At 36.7% G+C, this 20,202-nt stretch overlaps 1 protein-coding gene across 7 annotated transcripts in view; it reads left to right on the top strand.

Moving 5' to 3' along the window:
* Positions 1–20,202, top strand: part of IQCH (IQ motif containing H) — a 257,954-nt gene that overhangs the window by 76,792 nt on the left and 160,960 nt on the right. For all 7 annotated transcript variants that reach the window (XM_031668549.1, XM_031668548.1, XM_009210478.3 and 4 more), the window contains exons 6-7: positions 7,451–7,571; positions 14,646–14,774. In XM_031668549.1, coding sequence (XP_031524409.1) covers positions 7,451–7,571; positions 14,646–14,774 — 250 coding nt within the window. The remainder of the gene's footprint in view (positions 1–7,450; positions 7,572–14,645; positions 14,775–20,202) is intronic.

Below are 20,202 nucleotides of genomic sequence, written 5' to 3'. Positions count from 1 at the left end.
AGCTGAGATTGCAGGTGCATGCCCAGATAATTTTTTTTATTTTTTGTAGAGACTGGATCTCACTATGTTGCTTAGTCTGGTCTCGAACTCCTGGCCTTAGGCAATCCTCCCACATCACCCTTCCAAAGCACTGGGATTGCAGGCATGAGCTGCTGCACCCAGCCAGATTCTGACCTTATACATAAAGGTTGAAATAATTCAAATTTGAGTGAATTTTATACATATATATACATACACACACACACATATACACATATATATACACATATATAGTGAATTATATGTGTGTGTGTGTCCTGTATTATTTAGTATATGAGTTCTGAAAATATAGAAAATAATAATAGATTAAATACAACCATAGTTAACAGTTTGAGCATGGCAGTTTGTGGCTCATCTGGCAGTTCTACAATGTCAGGTCCACACACACTTTCCATCTGACTGCTCTGACCTCCTGGACAGGCACCTTGTGATCTCAGATGGCTACTCACCTCCCACCATCATGTCTTTATTTCAGTCAGCAGAGTCAGTAGGTTCCTATACCACTGGCCAGAACCTTGTCTGAAAGCCACAGAAAGCTGCAAGGCAGTCTGGGAGGTATAATTTCTGGCTGAGTAGTACATTGGATGTCAGCCAGCAGTCTTTGCCATACCTGCCATTCTTTGCCTGTCTTGAATTATGTGAGTTCAGAATTATGAAATGCTTCCAGAAACAGATCCTTTACATAAAAATTACTTGCACTGTAGATAAGAGGATTCCTGTTTTACAGAAGATAAAACAGACTCAGAGAAGTTAAATAACATACATTCTGCACTTTGCTAATTAGGTGACAGAGCTAGGAATCCAATCCAGTGCTCCAAGCCCAAGATTCTTGCCTTTACTATAGATGCCTCCCCAGGGAATTTTCTTCTGTCTCCAAGAATGCTGTTAAACCTGACCAAGAGGAATTGAGACTCCTACTGTAGCTAAGTTAAGTGGCACCAAGAAAGACCTGAGAAAGCTGGCAGAGTGGTAGGACATAAGGGTAGAGCTGGTGACCTAAGCTGTGCTTGGTGAAAGCATCAGAAACTAAGAAAGTACAGTAAAAAACAAAAACCAAACAAACAAAAAAGCCCCACTGGGCCATGAAGCAGTGACTTGCATTTTTCATTCTGCCTCTGAAATTGATAAACTGTATGCTTTGACTATTTCTCCTTTCTGTTTCTGAGTTTTCCTCTTCCATAATATGGGGAGGGGGTTGGGGCAGGGTTGCCGAATATGATCATCCAGGTTGAGCACAAATTCACTAAGCAGAAGATGTGGGAGCGAAGTAGAGAGGTACAGCATAGCTCGAATCCTAACCTTTCCCGACCCTCCAGGTACTACCAGCAAATTGTAAAAATACTGAGATTCTCAAAAATACTACAAAATCTGGAGAGAAGACAATCAAGCAGACATCCTTATTTTTTCTGTCTTCTGACTACAGAGACTTTTAAGAAACGTGAAATTGGAAAGTATATAATATGTCTGACACTTTCTGAGAAAAGTAAAGTCTTCAGGACTCTATGAAAATATTCCAGAGTGCTTGGGGGTTGAAGGTAGGGAGGGATGGCCTTATCTTCAACTAAGTAAGCAAGCCCTGATAGATGATGTTTATCAAGATCTCAAGAGAGGCAAGAGCGCCTAAAAACTTTAACAAGGACTGCATACCTCGACAGAGGCTTCCCCTGTCCAAGCCCTCAGGTAACAGAAAGGTAGAAAAACCCCAGAATGCCCAGTTCTCACATGTTGCTGGGAGAGATGACACACTGGTACCAAATAATGGGGGAGGAGATTCTACATAACAGCAAGTAGAATGTCTGGACAGAGCTACCCAAGTACGCACAAGGAAAAAAGAAATTATATAGTCACTATACGGATTTCCTGTGGTCTTTGCATTTTCTCCAAGTCCGTATTTCACCCACAGCTAATGAAAGCAAGGGAGGGGAAATGGAAGGGAGAATTATGGGCTGCAAAAGACAAAGTCTAATGTAGAAACAACATAAATGAAGGAACAGAAGGAATTTTCTCACAATTTCTTCACATTATGCTACAACCTAATAAGAACATAAATTAATTAAAACGAGCTCAAACATGAGATGATAAAATAGCAGAATAAAAAAAAGGGAGATTGCAGATATAAGGAAACAAATTGAATACCAGAATACTTTATGGAACTCATAAATAAACTATAAATACAATGGACATAACAAACATTGCTGAATATTAAAATACTGACATAGAGAAAAGACTGTAAGTACAGTAAATGCAGAAGAAAAAGACAAAGGAGGTTAATTAGAAGCTAATAGATATACCTATTAGTTTGGTACAAACTATAACAAAGAAATCCAAAAATATAATGACTTAAATAAATTAGTTTATTTCTCACTCTCAAAACAGTCCACTAGTGAGAAGTCCAAGGCTGGCAGGACAGCTCTGCTCCACACAGTCGTTCAAGATATGGTTTCTTTCATCTTGATCTCCATCAGCTCCTCATTACAGTAGTTACAGGACATTCTAATCCCAAAGGTGGAAGCTGGCTCCTCTCCATACCTACATTTCAGCCCACAGGAAGGATGATGATAGTACTGCCAAGCACTCTGTGGACACGACCCAGAGGTTACACAGATCATTTCTGCTTACACCTTATTGACCGGAATTTGGTCATTTGTCCACATTTAGCCACAGGGGATGCTGGGAAATGTATTCTGTAAGTGGACAGCCATGTACTCAGCTGAAACTCAGGATGTACTATTCTACAAATATTTTTTAGGTAAATATTTGGATTTCAAAGAGAAAGAATGCTTCAGACATCCAGATGAAAAGAAAGTAAATCACCTACCAGGGGTGGAAAAGCAGATGGCTGTCAGACTTCACAATAATTCTCATTGTGGAAGAAAATGGTGCAATGTCTACAAAATTTGGTGAAAAGAAAGAATGACCCCAGATGTAATTCAAGTATAAGTTGCATTAATTCTAGTAAAGTACACATGAACACTTGTTGGGAAAAACTGCTTGGTAACCAAAGCTAGCCAATTAAGAGATCAATCAAAGAGCTCAAGCAGAGAATCCATGACAAATGAACTATTTGTGAGCACTGGACCCATTTACATGTAGAACTGATACTAAGCAATCTTAGAATTATGGTACCAAAACAGAATGGGAACATTATAAATCTGGGTGATATAAAAATAATGATACAATCATATTGGGAGGTGAGGGAGTGGAGATCAGGGCATCAAGAGAGTTCTGATTATCTCACCATTTGAAGCTAAGATATAGTATCCAAAATGAAATCTTGTGGTAAATAGATCTAAACGTTTTTCAGAATCAACTTTATTTAACTCTAGAGCAGGGGTACACAAACTACTGCTTGAGGGCCACCTGTTTTTGTAAATAAAGTTTTTGTCCATTTTGGCTGTTACAACAAAAATACGATAAACTGGGTGGTTTATAAACAATAGAAATTTATTTCTCACAGTTTTGGAAGCTGAGAAGTCCAAAATCAAGCTGCTGGCAAATTTGGTGTCTGGTGAGGACCTGTTTCCTGGTTAATAGATGGCGCCTTGTCTCTGTGTCCTCACATGATGGAGGGGACATGGCAGCTCTCTGGGGTCTCTTTTTATAACCCCATTCATGACGATTCCATCCTCATGATCTAACCACCTTCCAAAGGCCCCGTCTCTTAAAAGTATCACATTGGTGATTAAGTTTCAACATGTGAATTTAGGGGGGACACTAACATTCAGACCGCAGCATACAGCTTCACCCATTTATTTACACATTGTCTGCCTGCTGCTTTTAACTACAAAACAACAGATCTGAACAGAGCCTTCATGCCTAAAATATTTGTTATTTGGCCCTTTAAGGAAAAATTTGCCAGACCTTGAAGAGGCATCATTTTTAATTCAGAGAAATCTTGTGGTAAAGAAATATTTATTTGAAGTTTAATAATGTGTTAGATTTAATGCAGCCTTTTTTCCTTGTGTAAAATTAATAACATAAGTCCTATTTTTATACAAGGATGTATTAATCATTCTAAAGATGTCAGGGATGATGGATCACCTGATGATATTTGCCTTGATTTCGTAAACTTTTGTCTTTTGTATTTCTACACTGCTTGAAATCTTTATAATGGGCATACATCATTTTGACCAGAATAATAAAATAGAGTGGTTTTCCTATTTGAAAACACTGGAAGCAAATATGCCATAATATTAACAGTAGTTAATTCTGGCTGATGGGAATATGATTGCTGTTTTCTTCTTTAAGCTTTTCTATATTTTTTACATTTTCAAAAATTTTCGGCTGTGCGCATTGGTTCATACCTGTAATCCCAACACTTTGGGAGGCCAAGGCAGGAGGATGGCTTGAGCTCAGGAGTTCAAGACCAGCCTGGGCAACATAGTGAAACCCTGTCTCTACAAAAAAACACAAAAAAGTAACCAGGTGTGTCGGTGCACTCTTGTGGTCCCAGCTACCTGGGAGGCCGAGGTGGGAGGATCACCTGAGCTCAGGAGGTGAAGGCTGCAATAAGCTTTGATCATGCCACTGAACTCCAGCCTGGGTGGCAGAGTAAGACCCTGTCTCAAAAAAAATTTTTTAAGCTATTATAGAAGATTTAACATCAAGTGATAAAGTTCCGAATTCCAGTTGAGGAAATAATAATGAAAAACTAGCTAGAAGGGACATTGTTCTATTTATAATATGATTTATATTATATCATATTATACAAACTACAAAGTATGGTTGCAGAATAAAATATAATAAAAAGCATGACAAAAAGAAGCAGCCACAGCAGATGATATTTGAATCCTTTCAGGCTATCAGCACATTCATAAAGCTGGTTTCTTTAATTTGCATCAGTTTCAGTCTACCTTTCCAGTCTCATTCCCTCATCCTACCCTCCTCATACCCATACCCTATACTCCAGTCACATAGAGCTCCTCCTCATCAGTGAAATCTTTATGCATAAAATATGCTATTTTGCACCATTGCTACCACTTTTTCTACCTATAACTGCATCCTCTTCTCCACCTGATATAATTTAGTTCTTTCTTTAAGATGCAATTTAAATATCACTTACTGCAGTACATCTTAACTTTGGCTGTGCATCAGAATCACCTGGGGAGCTTTCTAGAAATATTGAGACCCAGGCCTCAGCCCACCTATTCTGAGTTAATTGCCCAGGGTTGGGGCCCAGGCAGCAGTATTTTTAAAAGCTCCCTGAGTGATTCTAACATACAGCCAGGGCTGAGAGTCGCTGCAAAGCCTTCTGCAATACAAGCAGGCAGAGTTAATTACTCCCTCTTCTATACTCCTACAGCCCTTAGCTTTTCCATTGCTCATGAAATTTAATGCTCATCGTGTTAAAGTTAGTGTTATATAGTAAGTGCTCAGTAAATGCTGAAGGTCGTTTCATTCCTTCACCCTCCAACCAAGCATACGCAGAAGTGGTTATGCTTACCATGGAACAGGACAGCACAGTGGGCAGATGTTTCCTATCTGACGCTATCTGAGGGATTTATTTCTGTCAACGAAAACACTACCTTCCATTTCCCAACACATACCCACACACACATACACACACAGTCACCTCACTGCCTTTTCAGCATAGTTCTTCGATCTGGTTTTTACATTGTTTAGACTGATGCAATTGAAAGAATTAAAGCAGTGTTATGAATGTGCTGATTGCCTGACAGAGTCTGAACATCACCTGCCTACTCTCCTCTCCTTTGTGTCATCCTTTATATTGTGTTTTATGTTGGATCCTGCTGCTTTAGCTTGCCAGAGCAGGTTGTCAGGTGTTCTTTGTCAAAGGCTTTCAGAAAATCCAGATAAATTATGCTCTGTGTCCTGAAACTGCCAAGCCTATATTTTACATCATCACAGTGCTTGACAGGTTTATTTAAGTTGAATCTTTCTCTCCTCCTCCGATTTACCTTTGTCTCACTGACCCCTATATCAATCAGACAAGTGGAGACCCTGCCACTTTTGATATTGAACATCCTCAGCTATGTACATGCCTTCTAGAGCACAGTGCATTGGGTATCTCAGCCTCTCTGATTAGGAGGAGATCCTGGAAGCTACTCATGTTTGCAGATGAGGTGGGGAGAGGAGAGCTGAGTGTGAGGGCAAGAAACCAAGGTGGATCAGGAAGACCAAAGTCTCATAATAAATAAATCTTATGAGTCCCACACTCTCATTAAGGTGAGGCTGGTAGCACCTCCCTTTCCCCTTCTGACTCACCTGGGGAGACACAGATTGCACTAACAGTCTATGCTTTCCTATTCAAAATACTATTTATATTTATTTATCAAACATCATCAAAGTGTTTGATATTCATGGTGTTACCACATCCTGGCAGTGGGGGCCCTAACCCTTTATCCAGACATTTCTCAGCTAATAGATACTTATTTTGTAAAGTGATTTTCTCCCCCTGGTCTCGATGAAGCTTTCCCTTTGTTTTTCCTTAAAGTCACTATGACCTTAATGGCAATAAGGTATTGTGCCACCGAGTCCAATGGCAAATTTTACTAATGTAAAATCAGATTAATTTCAGAATTGAATAATCTGTGCGTATCTAGTATACTGTATGGCCTGAAACAAATCTAATCTTTATGTCTTAAGTTCTTTATTAGTTAAATAGCAAACTGTTACCTAGTTCCCTTGGAAGTTATGCAAATTAATTAATGTTTGGAAAATGGCTTGAAAATTCAGTCTATAAATACCAAACAGTTGCATCTTCCCTGCTGAGAGAACCCAGGTAATTCATAAACTCCTATAATAAAGGTAAAAATAGTGTAGTTGGACTATACAATCAAATGTGATTTATATGCAATATATGTAATCTTTAAAATCTAGAAACCATTTAATAGAAACAATTCATATTTCGTAACTGTAATAAAAACATTTTATGACTTTAGGAAAAGTAATTATCTTCTATAACTAATCCAGATATTGTGTCCTTGTAACCATCTCTGAGATCTGCAAAAAATCTACTCAGGATTAATATTGATTGATATGTTTATCTTTTAATTCTTCCAGGTTTTTTTTTAACATTAACACTCTAACATTTATTTCCTGGGAAATTTTTTGGTACAAAACTTTGCTGTATTCAAAACCTCCTCTGTCAAGATTTAGCATTTTTATATTGTAGTCATTAAAATTGAACAAAATCTTAATAGTTCTTTTATTAACTACTATGTTGACTTTATATAGTGGAAACCACAACATGTTAATTGGATTTAATTAGCTATTTTAAATTACACAAACTCCTGACAGTAGTAGACAATAGCACAGAGCATTCATGAGCAATAAAATTGGAGCTGATATTGCTACTTTATTAAAACTTAATGCAACTATTCATAACTTTATTCACTGTGTTCACTGTGAAGGCAGAAATGTTTGCTGAAACAAATTTTTGATTATCTAGGTAAATGTTCCAAAGTTAATCAAAGGGTCTACCGTATCCAACCTCACGGTTCTGCCGTCTTCTCATCGCACAGATCCCTATTTCACTCCTGTACCAGTCTTACAAGCAGATGCCCGCAAAGGTTAGTGATTCGATAGCCATTTTATGCGTTTAGGAACTTAAGAGAAAGAGCATTGAGGTAGGATTGGAGGCCTGAATTTGGACTCTGGCTCACCTACTGATTCTCCTGGGTGACCTCAGACAAGTCAGGTCCTCACTCTGGTCTGAGTTTCCTGCTCTGTAAATCAAAAAGTTGGACAAGACAATCACTAGAGTCCCTTCCACCTTTAAAATTCATCATTCTATGGATTTAATATTGATTATATTAAATATAGATGGTGTTATTACCTAGTAAAATGATCATTGTGTTTATGTGATAGCATTAGAATTTATTAAGTTTCTGAGCAGATCATTTCTGATATATTATTATTCTGGCAGCATTTTAAAAATTTATTTCAATACCCTATTATAAGGAAATATGAAGCCAGAATTAATGTAATTAGTGTTTAAACTATGCATGTTTTAGTCTAAACTCTAGTCTTGTGAAACCAGTGGATTTTGTTTTTAAGCAAAGGATTTCATCTTTATCTCAGTATCTCTAGTACCTAGAACCATATCCAGCATTTTGTAGATACTAAGTGTAGGTTGAGTGAATAAGAAAATGAAAGAATAAGCAAACAAGTGACCAAATACTGAATGTCCTAAGTGTAACCATCTCTGGTATTTAATTTAATTGACCAAAGTGTTAAAGAATGCCTAAGTGGATCCCTTTCCTATCTCAAATATGACTTAGTGAGATGGTCTTTAATTACTTCTTATCTCACTTTCTGCCCATTGGTCTGGAATATTTAGGACCCAAAGCTGGTTCCCAAAGGTTATTCTGCCACCTGGAAATCCAAAGTTCTCCAGCTTCTAGCTACTGCATCCTCTGTCTGCTGGTGGTAGATAACCTGAGATTATTATAAGTCTCTGGATTTGTTAAGCTCACAACTTTAATAGTTATAAACCATTGTTCAGCAATCTTTGTGACATATGCTTTCTAGTTAGCTTATGTAATATTTACTTCCTGGGAATACTAAATAACACCAGCAGAGTGTTCCCATTTCTTGCTTTAATACCATCTTATATTCTTCCTGAACCAAATTAGGATGAATGAAATAGTGAATGAATGAATGAATGGATCGATATATCCTTCTGTCTGTCTGTCTGTCTATCTATCTCTCTACTATGCTTTAGCAATAGAGACAATAAAAAGTTGCCACAAAATAAAGGTAAATCTAGAATTTTGGCAACTTCATCCAGAAAAAAAAATCACATTTTCATTTCTAAATTATCTTCATGAGAACACATGGCCTACCATAATATTAGGGATTAATAAATTAATCGACATATATTTATTGAGTACTTGCAATATGTCTGGTATTGTGCAAGATACTATGAATGTCAGGAAGCCACAAGTCACAGAAATATAAATACAGTGTCTATATTTTTTTAGGTGTTTCTAATGCCCTTAAATGTTGTTTAAGCCTCACCCCAGATCTACACAGGTCCAGAATGAGGTGAAAGACTAATAACATGCCGAAGAGAGAATCATTTTGAAAAATGAACTTTAAACTTTCCTACTTTTTCTTGAATACCTGGCTAAATCCAAAAAAGAAAGCTTCACCCCACCCCTCCAAATGGTTAAGAATACAAGTTTTACATTACATAGACCAAATTTCAGCTTGGCTCTGTGACCTGAGGCAAATTGCTCTCTGTCTTAGAATAAACTCTGAACTCTATGAACAAGGCGTACTTGATCTGGCCCTCACCTACATCTCCATTTCTCATCTCACTCAGCTGTCTTTATACTTAGCCACCTAAGCCTTCTCTCTAATCTTTATCAGGCCAAGCACATTTGCAGATCAGGCCTTCACAAGTGCCTTTTCCTCTGCCAGTAAGGATCACTTCCTCAAGCACCTGTCCTTTTCCTTCAGAGATTATCACAGTTTATCATAATATATTTATTTTATTTTATTTTATTTTTTTAAGTATACATATGTAACAAACCTGCACATTATGCACATGTACCCTAGAACTTAAAGTATAATAATAATAAAAAATAAATAAATAAATAAATAAATAAAAGAAAAAAAATATATATATATATATTTATTTTAAATCTATTTAACATCTTCTTCACCACTAGAGGCTCCATGAGGTCTTTCTGGTTCGCCACTGCATCCCCAGCCCACAGAATAGTTCTTGACACATAATAGGCACTTTATTAGTTAAATGAATGACAGAATGAATGAACTTCTAATTCTTAATCTATTCAACAGGAAAGTAAGGGTGGATTTAATAAAACCTGGTGTTTTATTAAACATGATGAGGATTTAATAAAACAATGGTGTTAAAGGATAACTTTCAAAAACAGCTAAAATCACGACTGTCATACAAACATAAAATGAACACAGGTCAAAGATTTTTATTTAATTCATCAGTTAACAACCAGTTCAAAGAGAATCCAAAGAATGGACACATTTGTAGATCAGGAATATTGAAATAAATTTGCAAATAAATGCAAAATTGGATTTCCCATGAGGAGAATTCCCCTTCATCAGACAGAATTTTTTTTCCTGTCTATAGATAAGAATTATTTGCATTATCATCAGTTATTTATAAAGTAACCTCAATATCTACAGTGTTGTAAGTAGCCTAATCAAAGACTAGGCTCAGATATTCACTGGAGATTTCAGGACTCTATTAAAAGGGTATCCAGTGATCCCATTTGCTTATTCTAAAACTTAAAAAATATATATTATAATCTTCTCCCCTTTTGACCAAAACAATCTCAAAAACCAAAAAGTCGCAGAATAAGGCTGGTCTCAGTAGGTTTGGCCTGATAATTTACATAGGTGGAGCAAAAATGTTCATTACCATATAAACTACCTTAAATTTGCTTTGTTGGAAGTTTTTGTAGGGAATCTCAGCCTGAATAAAATCCCCTATTATTTGCTATCCCAAGGCTAGGAAATCAAGCCCACGAAACTCTGTTCATCAGATTTCAACTGCAGGTCCTATACATTTGGGTAAATTTCTCTCTTCTAGAAGTCCTCCAAATATCTTAAAGTTCTTGGGGCTATAGCATGTAACCTTCCTTACCACTTAAAAGGCTGAAAATCATGTAAGCCATATACCAGGCTAGTTTTTCTGGGAGGACTTTGTAAGCATTGGCTCTATCACGCATCAACCTTGATTCTGTAAAAGTGACTCATCGGCCGGGCACAGTGGTTCCGCCTGTAATCCCAGCACTTTGGGAGGCCAAGGCGAGCTGATCACCTGAGGTCAGGAGTTCGAAAGCAGCCTGGCCAACATGGCAAAACCTCATCTCTACTAAAAATACAAAAATTAGCCAGGTGTGATGGTGGGCACCTGTAATCCCAGCTACTCGGGAGGCTGAAGCACGAGAATTGCTTGAACCCAGGAGGCAGAGGTGCAATGAGCCATGATCATGACACTGCACTCCAGTCTGGGCAACAGAGAGAGACTCCGTCTCAAAAAAAAAAGAAAAAGTGACTTGTTATACCTGATTAAATAAACATTATTCTCAAATATAAAATTCTAGGCAAGGCGTTGGCTCAATAGTGATTTTTCTAATTATATCTTAGTACAAAGAGAACAGCATCGAAACTATGTAAATTACTATATTGCCATGAGAAGTAGAGACTCAATGAGAGTTTCTGAATTTGGGATGTCCAGGGAGCACATTCAAAGCATTACAAGTTTCATCTCTTTATATTTGGTAATTTTATGAATATTCAATTTATATAAGCACTTATTTATCTCTACAAGCCAATCAGAACAGAATTCCTTTAAGAGCCTTTATGATCTAATTTATTAACGCCATCTGGAGACAGGAAAACATTCTACACTCACAATGTGAGATAAGGAACTTTCTGAATTATGGATACAAAGACATATGGATAGAGTGTATATCCTCAATTCTACCATTTCAGCCACAGATAAATAGAGAATAAACACAGTGGCCAGACGCAGTGGCTCATGCCTCTAATCCCAGCATTTTGGGAGGCTACCAACGTAGACAGATTGCTGGAGTCCGGGAGTTCAAGACCAGCCTGGGCAACATGGCAAAACCCCAACCCCAACAAAAAATACAAAAGTGAGCTGGGCATGGTGGTGAACTTGTAGTCCCAGCTACTCAAAAGGCTGAGGCGAGAGGATGGCTTGAGCCCTAGAGGCAGAGGTTGCAGTGAACTGAGATCATGCCACTGTACTCTAGCCTGGGCTACAGAGTGTCTTAAAAAAAAAAAAGAAAAGAAAGAAAAAGAAAAAACAAGAAAGAGAAAATAAAAACACAAAAAGCTTACCAGTCCAGATATCAAAGAGTTGTTCTCCTTCCTTGTGAACAAGAAATTCCTAATTTGAGCTCAAAATAGACAGATGGACAAAAACTAACAAACTATGCTCTCTATAAGACATTAGATCATTTCCAGAGATCACCAAATTCCCAATCATGGCAGCTGCCAACAGGGAATAACTTGCCATTCATAAATGAATGAAAAAGAAAAACAAATTAATAGAGAGTAAAATTAAAATTAGAAAAACAAGAAGCTTTAAATTAACCTGTGGGGGCCAAGAAAAATCATGCCTGGGCTTGGCTTCCTGTGAGATACATCATTTCTGATGATTTCAGGTGACCCTTTTGCTCATCTCAGTGGGAACTCCAAAACTGTTAAAGGATGATTTTTTCAAAAGTAAAGTTATGACTCTTATGTAAATATAAAATGAACACATGTCAAAGACTTTATTAACTTATTAATTGAGGGAACTAGCAAGATGTTACAGTAAATTCAAAGGACAATCCAAATAAACACATTTATAAATTGAGAGTATTTAAATAAATTTGCAAATGGATGCAAAACTGCCTTTTCAGGGACTTGTCCTTCCACATGTAAGAATTTAAATTTGCATGTGTAGAAACAAGAATTAGTGACATTCTTATCAGATTTCTATAAATGAACCTTAATCTTTATGGAATTATAAAATGGACAGTTAAAAACAAAGATGCAGCCTAGCACAGTGGCTCACACCCATAATCCCAAAACCTTGCTAGCCCAAGGCAGGAAGATTGGTTGAAGCCAGGAGTTCAAGACTAGCCTGGACAATATAGCAAGACCTAGTCTCTACATTAAAAAAAAAAAAAAAAAACAGATGTGATGGTGCTATTCCAGTAGTTTCAGCTACTTGGAAGGATAAGGCAGGAGGATCACTTTAGCCCAGGCATTCAAGGGTGCAGTGAGCTATGATGGTGCCACTGCACTCCAACGTGATCAACAGAATGAGAGCTTGTCTCTAAAAAAGCAAAACAAAACAAAGATGCACAGAGTACTGTAGGACTGTAGGTCAGATAATCTTCAGAGGTTCCAGCATTTCAGTGAAAAGATACTCAGTAATCTCTTCTACTTATTCCAAAGTCTTAATTTTTTCCTTCCAATAGTAGATGGACACACATATGTGTTTGTCTGAAATTAAGATGATTGCTTCAACCAGCACTAAAGCACGGGTTGAAATCATGCTTATAGTCTTCAGAATTCTCAGAGAATGAAACTGACTCTTGAAATGAAAATATACTGAATTATAAGGAGACCTGTTTTTCACATCTGCGAAACAGGCAGAGTTCTTGGAAATGAAATTTGATATTTATAGGTGGAAAGTATTTGTGAGAACAAAGAATTAGTCTTAACAAGATTTTTAAAGTAGTTCAATCTAGTGTTATAAAAATTAAAACCCGAAGTACTAATTTCAAAAAGGTCCTAAAGTGTTATACTCTGGATCAGTAGTTTTTAAGTGTTAAGAGTACAAAAGATTAACCTGGAGTGCTTATTTAACGTATATGTTACTGGGCCCCAATTCTAGTGGTTCTCAAACTTCAGTGCACATGAATATCTCCTGGAGCCTTCAATAATGCAGATTACCAGGCCCTGTCCTCAGAAGTTTGGACAGGTCTGAGTTGGGGCCCAGGAATCTTTGCTTTTAATAAGAAATTCTTCCCCTAAATGAGTCTGCAGTAAGTAAACTGAAGATTTCTCTTTGGAATCATTGTTTTACAAGTGAACGTTTTTCAGCTCTCCAACCCTTCAGTGATCATTCTACTGAATTCCTATAACACTAGACTAACATTCTTAATAGTAATATAGTATAGAGGTCATAAGGTAAATGGAAATAATATTGGTCCCTCTTAGAAGGGACCAAGTTGTGTGCCAAATTCTTCAACTTAGGCCAACTTGAATACACAGTTTGTATTCTAGGATTTTGTTGAGACCCAGAGTTCTTTACTTACTTTCTATTATGTAAAAGAACAAGAAGAAACTGAAGCCCTACCACAAATTTATTGCAAGTCGTCCCCAAGTTTCTAGGTTTCTGGTTTCAGTATAGTAGATCCACCTTAACAAAAGTTTTCCCTCTAACAGCAGGCTTTGGTCAATCATTCATTGATTTATTCATTTGTTTATTCATTTAATGATGTCTCTTATCCTTTAAAAGATTTGGCACCAGCCATAGTAACACAGTATGAATGCTAGGAATTGTGAATTAGTTACATTAATACTAACCATTTTGCCCAGTTGTATCAAAATAACCTATCTGAGCATGAATATCTTCTGGTGATATGAGAAATGTCTGAAAATAACTCCTTATTTTATAAAGCATGACTGATTATACAACAGGGGCATGGTTTCAAGTACACAGATTTCCTTCTTTTGGAACAAAGGATCTCCTTAGTTATTAAGAATGTGTGCCTGATTTCTCTGAATTTTAAAAAGAGCAATAGTATTACCAATGATTGAAAATACCATAAGTATAAAGAAGTTTTAGTTTGCCTTGAAATTATATTTCCACTTTAAAATGAAATTACTTTAGTGCAATTTTATTTCATATTACTGCCATTGGAAATGACATTTTTCCTTGGGTTAGAATATTACATTTAAATGAATGTGTATTGTAGCTATTTTTTCATGCAAAGGATTAAGGCACTAGATGTACCCTCACAAATAAGATGATGAATGGAGTAAATTACACTTGTGAAATTTATAGAGCTCTGACTTTGTGGAATTGCTTGGAATTAAACTCACATTCTATTAATGTTTCTTTTTAGGGATTTTAAGTATGATAGAACGAGGGCTGATTCCACCAACAGCAAGGATTACCTTTCAGAATCCACCCATTATACCCAGAGCAGCTCCCCTGCACAGTTTTGGTGAAGCACGTAAGATTCCAGCTACAGGTAAGACACTCTCGCGTGTCTGTTCAGTTGGGGACACACAGATATTATCTCTGCCCCAAATCTAGCCTTCTAGTAGCCAACTTTTGTCCTCAATAATAGGACAAGATGAAAGTTGTAATCATCCTGAGTTTCACTTTAGTAAATAAATCAATTGGGCCGGGTACAGGCTCACACCTGTAATCCCAGCACTTTGGGAGGCCGAGGCAGGTGAATCATCTGAAGTCAGGAGTTTGAGACCAGCCTGGACAACATGATGAAACCCTGTCTCTACTACAAATACAAAATTAGTGGACGTGGTGGCTCATGCCTGCAATCCCAGCTCCTGGGGAGGCTGAGGCAGGAGAATCACTTGAACCTGGGAGGCAGAGGTTGCTGTGAGTGAAGATCACGCCACTGTACTCCAGTCTGGGCAACAAGGGCGAAACTCCGTCTCAAAAAAATAAATAAATAAATAAAAATAAATTAACTTTAGCCATCTTTGTAAATTACATATTGAGGGCCTGTGTTCTCTGTGTGTGTTAGGAGGTTCGTATTTTCAAAGGGCTTACAGTTTGGCTGGGGAAACAAGATAGATATAATAAAGATAAATGACGATATAAAGTGACATGGAACAAAAACCAAATGGACGTTAAAGTCTAGTGCCATGGGAGTTCAGAGTAATAATTGCTGAGGGCTGAGATAATGGAAGAAGATTTCAAAGAAAATACTGGATGAAATAGGGTGCTAGAGAGAAGCACCGACCTGGGAATCTAGTAACTCGTTGCAGAATCTTGGGCAAACCATTTACTTTCTCTGGGCTGCAGTTTTCCCAGTCATATAATGATAGATTTTGGCTGAATTAATTCATATTTAATTATTTGTTTTATAAATAATTTTTTCCTAATATTTAAAAATAAATAAATATTTGTTGAGTTATTGTTTTATCCAAAGTAGCGTCTAGGTGCTGGAGATCCAGCAGAAAATGTCAGACAGCGGTTCTGTTCTCATGGTGTTTATATTCTAGAGGGAGACAGGTACTAAGCAGATAAGTAAATGAGAATTTCAGCTAGTGATAAATGCTAGAAATAAAGCAATATGGGTTAGAGAATGATAAGGAGGGGGCTACTTTGCTTGTGAGGGAAGGGTCAAGGAATGTCTCTCAGAAGAGATAGGAGGCTTGAGCTGAGATTCAAATGATGCAGAAAAGCCGGTCATGTAGAGATCTAGAGAAGAGCATTTTAGATATATGACAGCACAGGGACAAAGGCCCTTCATGAGCAAGAAGGCCAAACTATGAGCAAGGGAGAAAAAGGGAAGAGATGAAGGTGGAGAAGTAGAGAGGGATTATGTGCTGTAGGCTAGAGCCAAGACTGAGTTGTCCTCAATATTTACTCTTCCCCTACCTCCATAGTAATAGAGTTGTGGGTCGGCACATGTCATTTTAACTGAAGACATTTCCCAGGCTTACTTGCTGCTGGGTGTGCCATGTGAGGAGGCTGTGGACAATGAAGATGTTAAGCAGAAGTAGACTGAAAAAGTTCTGGACTGTGCTCTTTAGAGAAAAGAAGCATAGCCCCTTTTTTGCCTTGCCTTCTTCTGGCTAGCTGGGATGCAGATGTGATGATGAAACTTGGGCATGCATTTTGGAGCCGGAGATGGAACTCCATGTTGAGTCTTGCAGAACTGCCCTGCCAACCCAGGACTGCCTTCCTTTGAACTGTGTATGAGAGATAAAGAACTCTTAATTTATTTAAACGACTCAGCGTATCTTTAAGATCTTTCTTTTTAAATACCTTAGACTATACCAGAATCAGCATGGCAGCCTTCCAAACCACAGTGAAGAGTTACATTTAATTCTGCTAACAGAGAGAACCCACTGACGGATTTAAACAGAGTATGGGATGATCTGATGTATGTTTTAATAACTGCTTTGCAGATAACAAATCATAGTGGGAGCTTGGAGAGTAAATGACTATTGCCATAAACCAGGTGAGAAATGATGGTGGATATGAGGAGGATGGTATCAATGGAGATGAAGAGAAGTGAACAAATTCAGGTTATATTTTGGTGGAAGCATGAGGACTGACTATTGGATAGAAGTGAGGGAAAGAGAGGCATCAAGCATAAATATATATGAATATATGAATGAATATCTGTGAATGTGCTTCAATTTTGTATTCATTCTAGTGTTGATGGGAATTTTAGTGGTTTATACTATAGAGCTATTAGGAATAATACTACTATGAGCATACTTTTTTTTTTTTTTTTTCCCCAGACGGAGTCTCGCTCTGTTGCCCAGGCTGGAGTGTGCAGTGGTGTGATCTCGGCTTACTGCAACCTCCACCTCCTGGGTTCAAGCAATTCTCCTGTCTCAGCCTCCTGAGTAGCTTGGACTACAGGCACACGCCACCATGCCCAGCTAATTTTTGTATTTTCAGTAGAGACAGGGTTTCAACATATTTGTCAGGCTGGTCTTGAACTCCTGACCTCAGGTGACCCACCCACCTTGGCCTCCCAAAGTGCTGGGAGGACAGGCGTGAGCCACCATGCCCAGTCATTATGAGCATTCTTGCACTTTTAATGCCTTAATTATTAATTCTTGCCTTTTAATGCACATATGTAGGTATCTTTTAATGCACATATGTAGCATTTCTGTTGAAGATATATGAAAAAATGGAATTGCTGAGTCTTGGTGTTTATATATGATCAGATTTAATAGATACTGCCAGTTTTCCAACGTGGTTATACTGACTTATTTTCCTACTGGCAGTATATGAGTGTTCCAGAATATTCGTCCTTGTCAACACTTGATATTTCTTCAGTTTTTAAAACTTTAGCCATCCTGAAGAGTCTGTTGTGGTATGTCTTTGTGGGTTTAATTTCTACTTTCCTGATGACCAGTAAAATTGAGCAAGTTGTTTTGATAATGCGTATTGGTCATTTGAGTATCCTCTCTTGTAAGGTGATTTAAGACTTTAACCCTTTTTTTTTTTTTTTTTTTTTTTTGAAATTGGATTGTCTTTCTTTTTCTTAGTGATTTATAGGAATTACTAGATATTCTGGGTACTAATCTTTTATCAGTTATATGTATTGCAAATAATTTTTCCTACCCTGTGGCTTGGCATTTCACTGCTACTGTTTTTTGTTGTTGTTGTTGTTGTTTTTACTTTTCATTTTGAGATAATGGTAGATTCACATGTAGTTGTAAGAAAAAATGCAGAGATCCTTTGTACTCTTTACACAGTTTTCCCCAATAGTAACATGTTGCAAAACTGTAATATAATACCACAAGTATAATACTGATGCAGGCAAGATATAGAATAGTTCCATTACCACAAAGGTTCATCATAGTGCCCTTTTATAGCCATACGAATGGACAATTCTAAATCATCCATTTCATCTAATACAGTGAATTTTAGAACTGGCTTTTTTCATTCACTATAATTCTCTGGAGAGTCATTCAGGTTGTATTAATAGTTTATTCCTTTTAGTTAATAGGTTATATTAATATATGTAATTACATTAATAACTTTATTGCTATTATTGATAATTTAGTCCTTATATTGATAGTTTATTCCTTTTTATTACTGGGCAGAATTCCATGTTAGAATGTACCACAGTTGTTAAACCATTGACCTGTTGAAGGACATATGGATTGTATCCAGTTTCGAGCTATTATTAATAAAGCTGCCATAAACATTTGTATACAGGTTTTTATATACACATATGTTTTTATTTCTTTAGAATAAATGCCCAGGACTATAATTGCTGGGTCTTAATGGTAATTGCATTTTTATTTCCTCTGCATATATTTGGAGCCATGTCATATAGTGTTATAACTTTTGTTTTAACCATCAAATATAATTTAGAAAACTAAAGAAGAAAAGGAAAGTCTGTTGCTTTTATCCTATTTTTGCTTATTGTATTATTTCTTTTTTCCTAATGTTCCCAAGAGTTTTTAACTTTATCATTTGCTTTCTGTTTAGAGAATTTTCTTTAGCCATTCTTTTAGAGTCATTATACTAATGAAAAATTATCTTCATTTTCCTTAATCTTAGAATGTCTTGCTTTCCCTCTTTATTCCTGAAGGATATTTTCACTAGGTATGGGATTCTGAGTTGGCAATTCTTTTCTTTCAGCACTTGGAAAAAAAAAAAAAAAAAAGTTGTGCCACATGCTTTTGGCTTCCATGATTTCTGATGAGATCTGCTTTTGAATTGTTTTTCTCCTGTAGATAAGGTGTTGCTTTTCTCCTGCTGCTTTTAATTTTTGTTCTCAATTTTTAGTTTTCAGAAGTTTGACTATGATGTGTCTTGGTGTGGGTTTCTTTAGGCTTATTCTGTTTTAGTTTGGCCCAGCATCTTGAATCTGTAGGTTTATGTCTATTGCCAGATTTAGGAAGCTTTCAGCCATTATTTCTTTGTGTACTTTTTTTAGCCTTGACCCCTACCTCCTCTTTATCTAGGACTATGATGATACAAATGTTAGATTTTTTGGATCTAGTCTCACAGGTCCTTGAGGCTGTGTTCTCTTTTCTAGTCTGTTTTTTCTCTCTTGCTCAGATTGGGCGATTTCTATTCTTCTATCTTGTAATCTCATCCACTGGATTTTGTATTTAGGTTACTGTAGTTTTCAGTCCTAAAATTTTCATTTGGTTCCTTTTTATATATTCTGTTTCTTTGTGGAGACTTTCTGTTCCTTTTCTAAGACTATATTTTTCACTTGTTTCCAGACAGTCAGCAATTGCTTGTGGAAGGATTTTTATGGTGGCTGCTTTAAAATCTTTGTCAGGTAATTCTAACATCCTTGTCATCTCACTGTTGGTATCTATTCATTATCTTTCTTCATTCAGTTTGAGGTCTTTCTGGTTCTAGGTACGATGAGTAATTTTCAATTGAAATCTTAGCATTTTGAATATTATATTATGAGACTGTTTCTTATTTAAATCTGTTTTTAGCTAGTACTCCTAGCACACTTATTTATTCCCCATGCATTTAACGAATAAGTCCAATTAGATGTGAAATAGCATCCAGTTTATGTATTGCTGGATTTCATTTGCTAATATTTTGGTTTTGATTTTTGCATTTTTGTTCATATGTGAGACTGGCCTAAATTTATTCCTTTCCTGTAATGTTTTCCTTAGGTTTTAATATTAATATTAGTTTTGCCACAATGAGTGTGATCTTTTTTTATATTCTCTGGAAGAGTTTGGATACAACTGGTACTATTTCTTTCTTAAATGTTTGGAATAATTTACCAACGAATCCATGTAGTTTTCTTTGGAAATAGGCTTAGGATTGAGGAATTTTCGTTAACAAATACAAGACTTCTTTTTTTTTATGTCTGTGTCAGTTTAATAAGTTAATTTTGTGCAAGGAATTTGTCCATTTCATATAAATTTTCTAATTTATTACAATAAAGTTGTTTACAGTATTCTCTATTTTGTAAT

The sequence above is a fragment of the Papio anubis genome, chromosome 7 (genome assembly GCF_008728515.1).
Source record: "Papio anubis isolate 15944 chromosome 7, Panubis1.0, whole genome shotgun sequence".
Taxonomy (NCBI): Eukaryota; Metazoa; Chordata; class Mammalia; order Primates; family Cercopithecidae; genus Papio; species Papio anubis.
The sequence above is the reverse complement of the archived record's forward strand: the minus strand, read 5'-3'. Positions and strand labels throughout refer to the sequence as shown.